Source organism: Eublepharis macularius, chromosome 7 (genome assembly GCF_028583425.1).
Source record: "Eublepharis macularius isolate TG4126 chromosome 7, MPM_Emac_v1.0, whole genome shotgun sequence".
NCBI classification, from domain to species: domain Eukaryota; kingdom Metazoa; phylum Chordata; class Lepidosauria; order Squamata; family Eublepharidae; genus Eublepharis; species Eublepharis macularius.
Window position 1 is genome coordinate 112,966,067 of NC_072796.1, and position 15,156 is coordinate 112,981,222.

At 43.1% G+C, this 15,156-nt stretch overlaps 1 protein-coding gene across 2 annotated transcripts in view; it reads left to right on the forward strand.

Moving 5' to 3' along the window:
* The window catches only part of GRHL2 (grainyhead like transcription factor 2), a 107,076-nt gene that overhangs the window by 56,643 nt on the left and 35,277 nt on the right, over window positions 1–15,156 (forward strand). For both annotated transcript variants that reach the window (XM_054985743.1, XM_054985742.1), the window contains exon 9: window positions 2,071–2,229. In XM_054985743.1, the coding sequence (XP_054841718.1) occupies window positions 2,071–2,229 (159 nt within the window). The remainder of the gene's footprint in view (window positions 1–2,070; window positions 2,230–15,156) is intronic.

Genomic DNA, 15,156 nt, shown 5'->3' on the forward strand with positions numbered 1-15,156 from the left:
CTTTATTCAGTATTGAACAACTTTACATCTGCATTTCATTGCTCTTGTGTCAATGAAGCCTCTGACAATGATTGGCTAATATGGTATATAAATATTCCAACTGCCCATGGAACCAATTGTCTGTGAGGGAAGGAAAACTCTCTTGAAGGGAGCTTGACTCTCAAAAGTTTATACCCTCGGAAAATCTCATTAGTCTTTAAGGTACTACTGGATTCAGATCTTGCTCTTCTACTATGTTTATATTTTTTTATGTTTTATTCGATTTTTATCCCACCTTCCCTGCAAACAGGCTCAGGGCAGGTTACATCAAGCATAAAATACAATTTAAAATCAACATTAAAAACATAACAGTCATAAAATTACAGATCGTAGTCACCAAGGTGGCGGTCTTCACCAACAGCAATCCCCCGCGGGGGGGGGGGGGCGAGCAGAGGGGCTGGCTTAAATGTGTTCATATAAAGACTAAGATAATATCATGGCCCCCTCTCAACAGGAGGCTGGAAGAGAGGCTCACCAGATTACATAGGAGTGGCAACAACCATTTGCCTGGCAGAACATCTCTGTCTTGCAGGCTTGTCAAAAAGATAGAAGGTCTTGGCAGGCCCACGTATGAACAGACCAAGAGTTCCACCAGATGGGAGCCAGGATCAAAAAGGCCCTGGCTCTGGTTGAGGTTAATTGAGCCTACTACAGATCAACACAGCCACCCACCTGAAACTAACTGTATGGTTAAGAAAGATTTAACCCCCCCCCAAACACAAGAAATAGGAGCATTTTTTGAGACAAACCTGGGGCAAACCACCTCTGTTTGTCTCTTGAAAACCCTACTAGGGGTAACCACAAGTCAACTCTGATTTGAAGTCTCACCACCACCTGGAGATTAGGAAGAAGTCCAAGGAGGTTGGTGGCAAAGTTTAAAGCAGCGGTGCATAGCAAATTATGGCTAGAGAAACCTGAGGAAAGCATTAAGAAGGAGGAGCTTGAGGGGAGAAATAGAGGAGATACAGGACTGTGGAAAGAAGGTACTAATCAAATAGGGGAATCTGAAGAAACCTCACAGCACTTAAAGTCAGAAAGGACTGCATATTGTTGTGAGGAAAGGTCACAGAGTGCCACATACTGTGGGAAGAAAGAAAGGAGTGCTAGGGAAGCTGGTCAATTAACGCAGCTAAAGGAACTAGACAAAGTATATGGCAAGTTGAACAGAATCTGAGGAAACTCTGAGTGACAGGAATATGGAACTGAAAAAAGGAAGAGCCAAGGAGAAAATGAAACTGGAGCAAGGAAGTGCTGTAGTCTGTTGGCTGGTAGTAAGTAGACAGGCAAGGAAGGTTTGAAGAACTGCTTGTTAAGGATTTGAGCAAGACCTAGAATTTAGGCTTTAATAGAATACTTGTAGGATTATCAAGAACTGTGTAGAAAAGGAATGTAGCCAGTTGAAGACTGTTGTGGACTGTGATTTGAAGGACAATGACAGCCAAGAAAACGGGAGGAAAGCTGAATTTCACATGTTGCGAACTAACTAGCCAGTTTTTAGCAACAAACATCTAGTAAGGTCTGTATTGATCATGATGCATCAGATGGTAACAGTCACATTAGCTAAGTGGATAAGCAAACCTGGTTTTGTCATATTGATTTACATTGATGTAAAATTTAAATGAAACAAAGATGAATTAGGTAACTTGAACTGTTTTACATTTCGCAGAGATAAATTTCTCCAGGGGTGCTGCAGATTAAAGTACAAATATTCATTAGAGACTGAATTTCTAAGAATGCTATTTTTGGATGGGGAGTGCTGCTTTACATAGTGGTTAAGTGGCTGGATGGCAAATCAGCACTCTGCTAGTTTGATTCCCACAACTGCCATGAGCTCAGCAAATGGCCTTGGGTAAGCCACTCCTCTCAGCCCAGCTCTCCAGCTGTATTGTGGGAATAATAATAACACTGACTTTGTTCACTGCTCTGAGTGTGGCACTAATCTGTCCAGAAGGGTGGTATATAAGCACACAGTTGTTGTTGTTGTTGTTGTGTCTGTACTAGTGCTCATTCTAACTTTTTTCTCCAACTCAGATTTTTATCACTGTGAACTGCCTGAGCACAGACTTCTCTTCTCAGAAAGGTGTGAAAGGGCTTCCTTTGATGATCCAGATTGACACGTACAGCTACAACAACCGCAGCAACAAGCCCATCCACCGTGCTTTCTGCCAGATCAAGGTTTTCTGTGACAAAGTAAGTGACGATGGTAACTTATTTAAGTACTAAAAAATCCCTTGTGTACTGGGCATAGCAACAAAACCACAAGAACACCCTGGGCTCAGATCATAGTCTAAAAGGACATGAAATATAAGGGTAAAATAGTTGGGTGGGGAAGGATTTCAGGAACAGTCAAAGAGAGCAAGTGTGTGCTGCTTATACAATCATGAGCAATTGGCAACCTTTCATAATTATAGAGCCAGACTACATCAGAACTTTTAGCAAGAGATTAAGAGAGGCGAAGGGGCATGGTTCTAGAGCATCCACTTAGCATGCAGGAAGCCCCAGGTTCAATCTCCAGCATCTCCAGTTAAAAAGCTAGAGAAGTAAGTAGGTGATCTTGAAAGACCTCTGCCAGAAACCCTGGAGAACTTCTGCCAGTCTGAGTAGACAATAATGACCTTGATGGAACAGTGGTCTGGCTCAGTATAAGAAGTTTTCACGTGTCCAAAGAGACAGTATTAAAAAGCCCATTAGTGGTAACTGAAAATATACAATTGTTAACGTTAATGGTAATTGGCATGTTGATTAATAATCTATAAAGATTCTGCAGCTCAAACACTGGTCACTGCAATTGGATTATGAAAAAGTGGCATGCACAAGGTCTTACAATAGGGATTCCGTTTCCCTGGTGGGGGTGAGAGATCCCCCGCACCCAGCCTCTTCCCCCACCATCTGGGGGGGGAAGGTGTGGGAATGGGCCTGGGAGCCCGCAGCTTGCCCCCATGCACTCTGGAGCACTTCCTTGTTGTGCTAGGAATGAGGTCATTGTGAAAGTGACAGGTCCCACACAGGGCTGATTTAATAAAAATTGGCTCCCAATCTATTGTTTGGGACTGATTTTTATCAAGCCGGCCCCGCATGGACCCATCTCTTTCATGTCATGCCAGGAATGAGGTTATTGCTGGCACAACGAGGAAGTGCTCCAGAGCATACGAGTCCTCTCGGCACACACCCTCCCAACCTTCCATCTGCTGGTTTCAGGCCGAGGGGAACGGGCATCCCTGTCTCACAGTAAGTAACAAATATACTCAGGGACATCTTATATGACTGTTTTAGTGCTCTGGAATGAAGTTGCACATGGTTGGCACTTGAATTACTGGCAACTGTTCCCGTCTACCATTTCCCTTTCTGTAAAGCATCCCTAAGATGCCATTTCGTCCCACAGAAATCTTTTTCTGCCATTCCCTTCACATACTGATTATTCTAGCATCCCACTTACCCCGCCAATGTACCTTAACTTAAAGATTTATTTTTCAAAGAGCCATATCTGGTTCCTTCCTTAGCTACATTTCTCTCTTGAGCCATAGGTTACAGACCCCTTAAGCTTAAGAGGAAGAATGCTGTCCAAATATCAGGGAGCAGTGAATCCAGACAGTAAAGTTCAGCTAAAGAAAAGAATGGCAGATCAAGGTTTCAGAGAGGGATTGGTTCCTCGGAACCAAAGGAAGCAAGATAGAGAAGACTGCTCTACAAGAAAAGAAAGATAAAGAGGGCAAGAAAATAGAGGCAGTGGCAGTAGCTTTTGGTGATGGTGCATTATACTGCCATATTTAGTTATGTTTTGACATGAATTTGAGGAATCATGTGTGGAAAAGAGAGAGGCATTGCCCTTTACACATGAAATCTACTTCTGTGTAGTTCATAATTTGGGAGATCCAGCTTATGTGCTAAATATTCCAAAGTATTGGTTTGTTCAATAGGCCTTTTTTAAAAATATCATTCTACTTCATAAAGATCTTATGTTAATCATTGTAAAGTCCATTGATGGTGTTGGGTCCCACCAGCTTTTTTGATGGAGAAAAAGGGTGAAAGGAGCTTTGACTACCAGAAAGCTTATGAGGCTCATGGTAAGCCGTGTGGGATGGGGCTGGAAGAATTAGGCAAGTCTGAGTGAAAAAGCTGGCTGGATCCAACCCATCAGTTCCAACCAATTTAGGAAGAGAATTTCACCACAGTCTATTTCTCTGGTCAGTGACATTGTAGAAGATCTTAAAGGAGAGCTTTCACTGAAGGGTTTTTTTAAAAAAAACAAGTAAAACATTTCTGAACACTCCAGTATGTTCGCTGGTTTTGAGCTGTTAGTTATACATGATAGTGGTACTCCCAAAACCAAAGGCAAAAGTGATAACACTCTCTCTTAAATAACACAAACTATAGAGTAGGGTGATTTTATTGTATATGTTTAATTTACCATTTATTTGAAAATAGGAGGACATGAATTTAAAATATCATGCAGCATTTTAATTATATTTTAAGCCAGTGTGGTGCTTCCATTCTGCCATGGAAGATAGTTGGTTGACCTTTGGCCAGTCAAATACTCTCAGCCTAACCTACCTCACAGGATTGTTGTGAGGATAAAATGGAGGAGAGGAGAATGATGTAAGCTGCTTTTAGTCCTCTTTGAGGAGAAAGATGGGGTATAAATAAAGCAAAGTAAATTTTAAAATACATCTGGTATTTGTTATGTCAAACAAACACAGCAGTGCAGCTCTCTCTTTTGTATTTTCAAAAGATGGCTGAAATTCGGAAACATAACTTTTAAATAGGGATGTTTTATCCAAGAGAATTTATGAAAGCCACTGTCCTATCAGATGCTACCTTTGCTTCCCAGGCAGCCCTTTCACTGTTCTCATAAGAAAAAGAAATTGTCATTTTTCCGGTTGCTAAGCAACCTCCAGCTCATGAGAGGTAATAGTGGGGACCAGGGAAAAATGGTAGAGCAGTGGAAGAGGCAGATTGGAGAACTTTAGAAGTTTCCCCTTTGATCTCCCCACATAATTTCCAGGGCATACCTTTGCTTAGAGGCGTCTGAACAGATCAGGGAGTTACAAAGAAAAATGGTTCATAACCCTTTTAAAAAACACTCAGCTCTTTCCTGCTTCACATGTAGGTTGTCCGTTTTCTGTGGGTCAATCGAACAGATTAGGAAGCTGCGGAGACAAAAAACGATCTGTGATCAGCAATCCATTTTTAAAACAAGTCATGAATCCTGAGTCATGAATCTTGAGTGCTATAATGGTAATTTTTCAGGTCAAATATTTGCAGAGATCTGAAGACACAGGAACCTTTTAAAAGCTCGGCAAATATCAAATGAACAAATACATGCTGCTTGGTTTTTTCCTCCCCTGTTTGCCAATTTTTGAAAAGTAATGAGTGAAAAGAGGGAAAAAAGATCTTAAGAGCATTGGACTTCATCAAGGGTGACCTATAGATGACAAGAGGCTGAACCTTTGCAATTATACATATTGTTCACTTTGACTATGTATCCGTTTAATTGATACTTCTCATTTCATGGTTGGGGAACAGGAAATGAGTGTTGACACATCTAATCAAAACCATCTTAAAAGTAGGAGAAAAGAGCACAAGGGTAGTTAAAATGTTACCCTTATCAAATCTGGATGGCTCAGGGAGACTTAAAATAGGATATATAGTCACTCATGGTGGCCTGGAGGCAGCCAGTGGTCAGGGATTATTTCTACCTGAAATGTGTTTTGTGGTCCATCATTATTTATATCTGTAGCTCAGGCTGTCCATTGGGGATCAAGGCAGATAACCTGTGTGAACAACATTGGTACAAATAACAGTGCTGTAAAATATAGCTTATAACAAAAATTTCTGAAATGTGTGGTCCGTACACCCCCAGTATACATTGCAGTGCTCCCTGGACGTCAACAGTGATGAACACTTACTAAAATTCCTTTTTCTTCTGCCCTGGGATTCAGCTTCTCAGGGATGATAGTAGTTCCTGGCATGACCGATGGTGCAACCAGAAAGAGCGTGTTCTAATATTTACTGTTTTAAAACTGTATCCAGTGCCATGCTTGGTGCGAGGAGGTCCCAGGTCCAATCCTTGAGACCAGTGGCACTTTAGAGGCCAACAGGATTTCCAGGATAGGAGCTTTTGAGAGTCAGAGCTCCTTTCTTCAGATACAGGGAGGAGTGGACATCTCTGAGCCTTTATGTCCCACTCAAAAGGTGGGATAAAGTAAGAAGGAAGTTAGGATGTAAAGGTACAATGCAGCTTGAACAGCCGCAGTAGTGAGATAAGAATCCTAGGTCTCTGTTTGGGGGAGGGAGGAATCCACTGTTCTGAACTTGTAAATGAACTTGTAAGTTCATGTTGTAATCTACCCTAGAAGCTTCTTTGAGATCAGCCACTTTTAGGTCAGCAATAGAATATCCTGGAAGATTCAGATGTTCTCCCACTGGTTTAAGTATAGCAATTTTTGATGTCAGATATATATTTATTTATCTTTTTGCATAGGGACTGACCTTTTGTCCAATGTAGAGAGTGGAAGAGCATTGCTGAGACTTGATAGCATATATAACACTGGAAGATGAACAAGTGAATGGACCTGAGATGGTATAGCTCCCCTTCACTTGCAGTTTTCAAGAAGAGGCTGGATGAATATTTGTCAGAGATGCTTTAGGCTCATACTGCATTGGGCGGGGGGTTGGACTAGAAGGTCTGTATGGCCCCTTCCAACTCTGTGATTCTGTGAACTGGTAGTGTTAGGTCCAGCAACTGTGTAGTTGGAGTGAATACGGTTTATTGCCGGCCCTAGTCCCAGAGTCTGTGTTAGGACGTACATTATTGTGAGTGAGAAGTTGTTTAAGATAAGAGTAGGGGGCTGTCTATGTGCAAGAAAAGGTTTGCCCTTCCATTGCTTGTGAGAGAAGAGTATCTTTGTCCAGCATAGGTTGAAAGTCATTAATGATGTGTTGAACTAGTGTGAGCTGAGAGCTATATGTGACCACCAGTGGTGTTCTGAGGTTTCTTTTGGGCCTGTCTTGTAGCAGGTTATTCCTTGGTATCATTCTGGCTTTATCAGTCTGTTTCCTCACTATATCAGGTGGGTACTGTAATTCCAAAAGTGCCTGTTGTAGAATCTCTCTCAGAAGGACTGGAACAGATGCAGCTTTAATGTAGAGCTTATTTGTGGATGATGGATTGTTTGGTGTGTTGAGGATGGTGACTGGCACCATTTTAATCTTCCAGGACATTCTGTTGCTGACCTAAAAGTCAGTGGCAGATAACAATGTGAGATTACTGAATGTGAGTTCATTTACAAATTCAGAATAATGGAACTCCTGGAACTGAATAGAGACATAGGATTCTAATCTCACTATAGATGCTAATTTCTGACTCCCTTCTTGACTGTATCCCTCCCACTTCCTGACTGGTGTATAAAGGCTCAGGGATCTTCACTCCTCCCTGTATCTGAAGAAGGGAGCTTTGACTCTCGAAAGCTTATACCCTGAAAAATCTTGTTAGTACCTAAGGAGCCACTGGATTCAGATCCTGCTGTTCTGCTGCAGACCAACACAGCTGCCTACCTGAAAGGATCTCAGGTAACAGATGCTGGGAAAAACCTTTCCCTGCCTGAGATGTTAGGCAGCTGCTATCAGTCAGAGTAGACAATACTTAGCGAGACAGGTCAGTGTTAGACTGTGTCTGAAGCAGTTTCACATGTTTCTTGGAAGTGAGTCCCATTGAACTCAATGCAACTCACCTCAAAGCAAATCTGGTTAGACTTAGATCACAAGAGGTCCACATACAACCTACACAGGAGTCCTTGTGGTTTCCACAGAGACTTTGTATCATACGTGTGCAGGAGTTCCATATCTTTCAGGCGCATGTGGCCCAAATGCCAATGGTGACTGCAGCGTGCAAGGACCTCAGGGGGCTTTAGCCTCCAATCTGCAAACTGGAACAGCCCCAGGAAGCTGATGTTTCCCTGGTTTCCCAACAGCTCCTCAGTTTTATTTCAGTTCACAAAAACGGCATGGGGGCAGAAGGCTGAAGTCTGTTCTCCATGCACATCATTATCAGAATATGTCCACCATGCACTTGGGGGCATACGGTTCCCAGCACATGTATGGTACAAAGACCATGATACAAGGTCTTTGTATCATGTGAATCAGCTCCCAGTATCCCTAGTCATGCTATGCAACACACTCCTGAGGGTCCCCGGCTGTTCTTTAATCTGAGAAGACAAGACAGGAAGTAGATGTGAATTCAAATGGCATTTATCCTTGTATAGCCTATATTTCCTGCCCTGTTGCAGCAGTGGCGTAAAACAAATGGGGCCGGAGAGCAAGGATTCCAGTGGAATACCAGTTCTGTCTAACCGCAAATAGTTTTTTATTAGGACTAAACAAAAAGAGCACAAAGACGGAGTACATCACATCCCTAGATACAGAGCGTGCATTATGTTGCATGCCCATTGATGGGAACATGCATGGTTTCATTGCTTCTCAATCCTAACAGTATTAAGTTGCTGATTGAACTGACCCCAGTTCTTATGCATCTCTCAGCCGGGGGCCATGGAAGCAAAGAAAAGATCCTTATGCAGGATGTGCCAGTGCCCTGCACTGGTTGATTGGCTGCAGTGTAAGAGGTGCCCAGGCTACATAATAAGTCAAGGCTGGAGAGACAGCTGAATGGGTTGGTTGGAGCCCTGGGACCAGCAGCTGGCTGTTGAGAAACAGAAGTCTTGAAGGCTGAGGCTCCGGAAGGAATGGCTTGAGGCAGTTTAATTACATTAACCTGGATTCCAGGTGGGAGGCAGCACAGGAGAGTGGAGCTTATCCCAGGCTGGTAGCACGCTCCGACCACACCTCTTGCACCTCCTTAAGTCTGCTCATGCCATCTAGTGGTGTTGCATGAGAATCAGGTCTGTTTTGTTAAATAAGATGAACTTCAGTTGGAAGGAAGATGTGTATATATATATGTGTGTGTGTGTGTGTGTGTGTGTGTGTGTGACATATGTATAGGTGTGTGTAAGAACAGTGGAACCTGTTTTTAAAACAAGGACGTGCTATTTGCAAAACAGATGCTGCCCTGTTTGACTCTGCAGGTGTCAGGGATTCTGCCCCATTGGGCAGATACTCGGCAGGCATAGAGAGCTGCTTCCCCCCCCCCCCCCCGTGTTTGCATCCAGCCGCCCTCAGTGCCCTTTTACCCTCAGGAGATCATTTATTCCTTATTATCATAATATGATAGAACTTTTTTCATGCCTTAAATAGCATTAAGTAGGTTGTCAAGGAAACTGCTGCCAGAATACCCAGTCAATTTAATGTGAATTTATTTCAGGGAGCAGGCTAGAATTAGCGGCGTGCGTATGGGGAGGGGTGGGGGTTATCACTTAGCTGGGTCTTTCTAAAATAGTAGATATGCACTGTTCTTCAAAACAACAGCAGCATTTCATTTCATGTGTTTTAGTAACCCCCCACTCCCTACCTTTTTGACAAAAGGAGCAGAGAGCGTTTAAGACGTCGGTATGTTCTGTGCCTGGTGTCAGTTCAGGCCCTCAGACTTTTGAAGGCTGCCCAGACAGATGGCAGCAAGCTCGGAGCATATTCAAGTAGCTTCATTCAGGACCATGGCGTTACAGAGCCCGGGCACATGGACAGGAAGTCTGTTGGTCTCTGACAGAACCATGAATAGATTCAATTTTGAACCTGGGCAACAGAACGGTGAATGGAAATAAGCGTTCATTGTTGCAGCACAGGCTACTCTGTGTGGGCAATGTATGTCACAAGGGCTATTTTTGAACAAAACTCTGTAGATTTCAGGGTATACTCTTTCTGTGGTTCCCATTGTGGCCTCTTTTTTTCCTGCGTGACACAAGTAGTTGGCCCAGGACAGGCCTCAGCATCACTAACCCTCAACATACGTGTGCTGCTCTCTCACCTCAGCCTTTCCCTTCTCTACTGGTTTGCCTCTCATCCATCACATTTTTATGCCACCATTCTCCTCTCCATTTTATTCTCTCAACAATCCCCTGATTTGGCTGAGAGTGGGCCCAAAGCTGATGAATGAGCTTCATGGTTGAGCGAGGATATTGAGCCCAGGTCTTCCAAGTCCTAGTCCAAGTCTCTAACCACGAGACTACTCTGGCTCCTCCAAATCAGCCTCCCCAAGCCCCTTTTGGTCCTGTGAGTGAAAGATATGGGTATCTATTTCTCCTTTCCCCACACATCCACCTTCCACTGGAGACAGCAGCCTCAGAGACTGCTTTAGATAAAAATAAAATGTTGGAGGGAAAACTACAGGTGAATGATTTCATGTGTCATCTAAGATGCTCCATTTGTCTTCTTTGCCCTCTGAATTTGTAGAAAACTACCTACCTACTAGACCATCTGTCAGGACTGGCAGAAGCTTGCCAAATAGATTAGGAAACTGGTGTCATTCTGGCTGTTTATCCTACTGAGTTCCTTTCATCTCCCTGTCCCAATTGCTTTGGCCTTACCTTTGTCAGAGCACGAATACAGCCATTTGTGCTAGACAGCACTCAGACATGCATGCTTCCGGGAGCCAGCTATTTCACATGATCTAGTAGTGGCCTTCCGTTGAGTCAAACCATTGGTCTATCAAGGTCAGTACTGTCTACTCAGACTGGCAGCAGTTCTCCAGGGTCTCACATTGCAGAGGACTCTTTCACATCACAGCAATAAAGTCCACAGGACCAAAACAGTACAATCCTAAGAGGAGTGATGCCCTTCTAACTCTACTGAAGCCCTTCAGGAGTGATGCCCTTCTAACTCTACTGAAGCCCTTCAGGAGTGATGCCCTTCTAACTCTACTGAAGCCCTTCAGGAGTGATGCCCTTCTAACTCTACTGAAGCCCTTCAGGAGTGATGCCCTTCTAACTCTACTGAAGCCCTTCAGGAGTGATGCCCTTCTAACTCTACTGAAGCCCTTCAGGAGTGATGCCCTTCTAACTCTACTGAAGCCCTTCAGGAGTGATGCCCTTCTAACTCTACTGAAGCCCTTCAGGAGTGATGCCCTTCTAACTCTGCTTTAGACTGCCTTGGTAGTGTTTACCAGGCTTTTTCTGCTCACCCTTGCCATTACAACTATGTGCATGATGCAGTCCTTTTAAAATGACAGTAGTAAAAATGATAATAGCACTGATAAAAATAAGGGCTTGTGGGGGGTGGTTATTGAGTAGATGGGATAGGATATAATGGCAGACCCCAGGTTGGTCACAAGGGCCAAGAGTTAAGGAGCCGTCTGTACTCTCTGAATGCAAATATTCCAGATATTTGACATACTTTCAGTGCAGACCTATGCAAAGTTACTCCACGCTTTGATGTCAGTGAGCTCAGACTATAGTAGCTCTATGAAAAACTGCACTGTCAGTATAAATAATAGCCTCTCTGCACAGTGCCTGGATGCATAGCAATGCCAGGTGATAGTTCAGGGAGGAAAAGGAAACTGCTGTGACCAGTGTGTGTGCTTATGAGCATCATGCAAAAATGGTTTGCAGCATTACCATGCTGGGGACTGAAATGATTAAGATAATACTCAGATGTCTAGCAGAGCGTGACCGATATTAACATTCAAAGATTCGGCCACACAGCAAGAAAGAAACTTTGCTCTGTAGAACCATACTGTGACCCCTATTATTAGCATCTTAAATCTATAAAATCTTCAGATCATGCCTGGCTCCCCATGAATTTATGCTCCAATTTCCACCCATGCCAAGAAACAATAAAATTATACTTAATCAGGAAGGGCAGCATACTTGTTTGCTTGCTTTTCACCAACATTTAAGTATTAATGCAAAGTGCAAGGTAGGAGGGATACCCGGCAGAATGATATAGCTGTTTAATAGGGGCTTTTGTGTGAAACTGGGGTCTCTGATTCTGCAGTGTGATGAGTAACTAACTGCACAATTCTGTGCTGAGTTACTCTAGTCTTAGCCCCTTGATTTCAGTGGGCTGAGCTTGGAGTAATGCTGCATGGATTGCACTGCAAAACTTTTACTATTTTTACTGTTTATGGCAAAGGCCTTACTTGCAGCAAAACTGAAATGGTTTTATGGTCCCTTTTCAGTTATTATTTGATGTGGTTGTTCCCTCATCTTCATAATAATATGTGAGCCGGATTTTGACTAGTTTTCAGAGGCACCCAAGGCTGTGAGAATGATCGGAGTCATCAGATGGGGCTGGTTTGGCTATACTTTGATTTCCAACTTGTGCTAGTCTTAAAGCTGGATGGCACCTGAAGAGGGGGGGAAAAGTTAACAAGTAAAAAGCTGGCGTTCCCGGACATCACGTAACTCCCAACGAGCAAACTCTTTATCCCCACAAATATTTGGCTCCATAGGCATGTCGTTTGATTAGCAACTAGAGAGAGTCGTCACATTCCCCAAGTGACAAAGGATTCAGATAAGAATTTATGTGTTAGTAGTTTTTCACCTTGAAGTTTTCACAAAGACCAAAGTGGTTGTATAAATGACCTCTCCAGTTTTCAGAATCCCTTTGCATCCGGTGTAATCTGATGGTGCGTCCACTGGACAGCTTTGTGGGAGTTAATGTACTGCCAGTACCTAAGGACGTAAGAAGAGCCCTGCAGGATCAGACCGGTGGTCCATCTAGTCCAGCATCCTGTCTCACACAGTGGCCAACCAGTTATACTGTAGGGCCAACAAACAGGCCGTAGAACAGGCCATAGAGGTCAAGGCCTTTCCCTGCCTGCACTGGTATTCAGAGGTTTGTTGCCTCTGAAATTGGAGGTTCCCATACGTCACCTTGGCTGGTTGCCATTGATGGACCTGTCCACCAGGTATCTGGCTAATCCCCTTATAAAGACCTCTGTGCTTGTGGCCATCACTAATTGACTTGCTGTGAATGCCACAATTTAAAGAAGTATTTATTTTTGTCTGCCCTGAATCTGTTGTTCATAATCTTCATAGGGTGCCCCTGAGTGCTAATACTGGGGGAGAGGGAGGAAAAGTTCTCCCCTTCCATGTATAATCTTAGAGACCTTTATCATGATGACCCCCTTAGCCATCTTTTTTTCTAAACTAAAAGGTCCCAGACTCTTCAGCCTTTCTTCACAGGAAAGCTGCTCCAGCCCATTAATCATTTTGGTTGCCCTCTTCTGTTCTGAACTTGTTTCAGCTCTATGGTATCCTCTTTGAGATACAGTGATCAGAACTTCCCATCAGACGCCACATGAGGCCTCCACGTGGATCTATGCAGAAAACATCTGACACCCTCCCCTCAAGACTGGGGGTGGGATCCCCCCATGCTGACTCTTCCTTAACATTTATGGCAGCCAGAGGGGCAAGTTTGCACTCTGGTTTCTGAATGACTGGTTTTCAACGGACAGCAAAGGAGTATCCCTGGAAAAGTTGTGCCCTACTTTCCCCAGAATGTTTGTGGCTTAAATTGAAATGTATAAAAGACCTTGTCGTGCTCGGAACGGGTTTGTACCTGAGTGTAGAAATAAGGGTTCGATGGTCGATAGCACTGCCTCACCATCTCTCCTGTATAAGCTTTTGCTATAGGGTTTCGCCTGGAAAGGGACATGTAGGGAAGAATTTTAGGCACACGTTGCCCCTCCATTGTGAAGGCTTACCACTCCAAACCTGTTAAATGTTTGCAGAGAAGAGCACAAAGAACCACAGCTGAACAAAGCAGTCAACAAGTGTGGATCTCTACATTTTCTCTTTCACTGACAGGCAATAGTAGAGGCAGTTCCTGTGATAAAGTTTTGTAGCTCAGTTGTGCCGAAGTCTCAGGATCAAACTACAAGTTACTTTCTATGGCAAGTCAGGTCAAGGTTACCCAAACAGGACTTGCTTTTACCGTAGCCCCACAGCAGCAGTGGGGAATGACATTTTAAAAATCTACATCAGCCCAATTCTGCTTGGAATTGTGGCATGCAAGAGAGGAGGGGCTACTTTCCCTAGCCGAAACAGCCCTGGTAGTGAGTTATTTGCATATATATGTCTATTTATTTCCTAAACGGTGATTCAGTCACTTCAGTAGAAGTGTTCTTCTCTTCACTGTATACATGGCGATATGGAGTTACTTGGTAATACGTTTGCATAACATAGATCAGTGACTGCAAAGGAACTCTTAGGCATACTCAGTCAGCAAAGATCTTGAAATATCATAGGACAAGTCAGATTTTTTTTAAAAAAAATCTGTGTGCAAGTTTGACTGTAATGGTTTGTGGCTTTTCATGGTCCACTTTCTCTCTTCTGTCTCTGTTATCAGTTGATTCATCCTATGCTTCTGCAAGTAAACTTGGGGAAGATGGGACTAGGAATAAAAGTTTGGGAGTCTAGAAGTGCCAAACCTGATGTGATCGGCCATACGTTTCTGTTCTTCCCTTCCATGCCTTCCCTATATATAAATATGGTTGTGAATCTACTAATGGTGCCTCATGAACTTGACTATTCAGGAAGCTTTTGCATTTCTGCCTGGCTTGTTCCAGTTTGCTTGCCTCTGAATAGAAAATTGGCTCATTATATCGGGGAAGTCATAAACGTCTAAAAGATGAACTTGGTCACAAAGAGTTGTTCAGCAAAACAAATTTAAATATTTCAAAGAGTTTTTCATGCAAAAGTGATATAGGAATAGTAAATTATTGTCACACTTGCCTGTTGGTTCTCACATTTTTATTTACCTGTAGCCAAAAATATATATAGCAAACCTCTTAAAAGACAGTGGAGGGAACTGGTGCCTTGCCTATCTTCCAAGCCTCTGATAAGTGCAGAAGACCTCATTTACAAAACTATGGGTTAGCCTAGATTGAGATCTGTTTCAAGTGATTTTAAAAAAGGATGGATTGTTTCATATCCAAAAAAAAGATGGAATACTTATACTCCCATCATGCCCATTGGATGGGAGATCAGTGGGGCTGCAGTGGAAGGGGGATTTCTATTCTACTATGGGAAAATTTAGTCTGGATCCAACCCATTGCTTATCTCAGCCACAGAGCTGTCAGGGGCCAGCTGAATTACATCTGTATCTGAATTACAGGTGAAGAATTACATCTGTACCTGAGTTTCTGTTACACACATTTAGTCCAAACTTAATATTGAAAATAATGGTTAGAAATGGGTTCCCACACTGATTTTATTGAAAATGAATGGT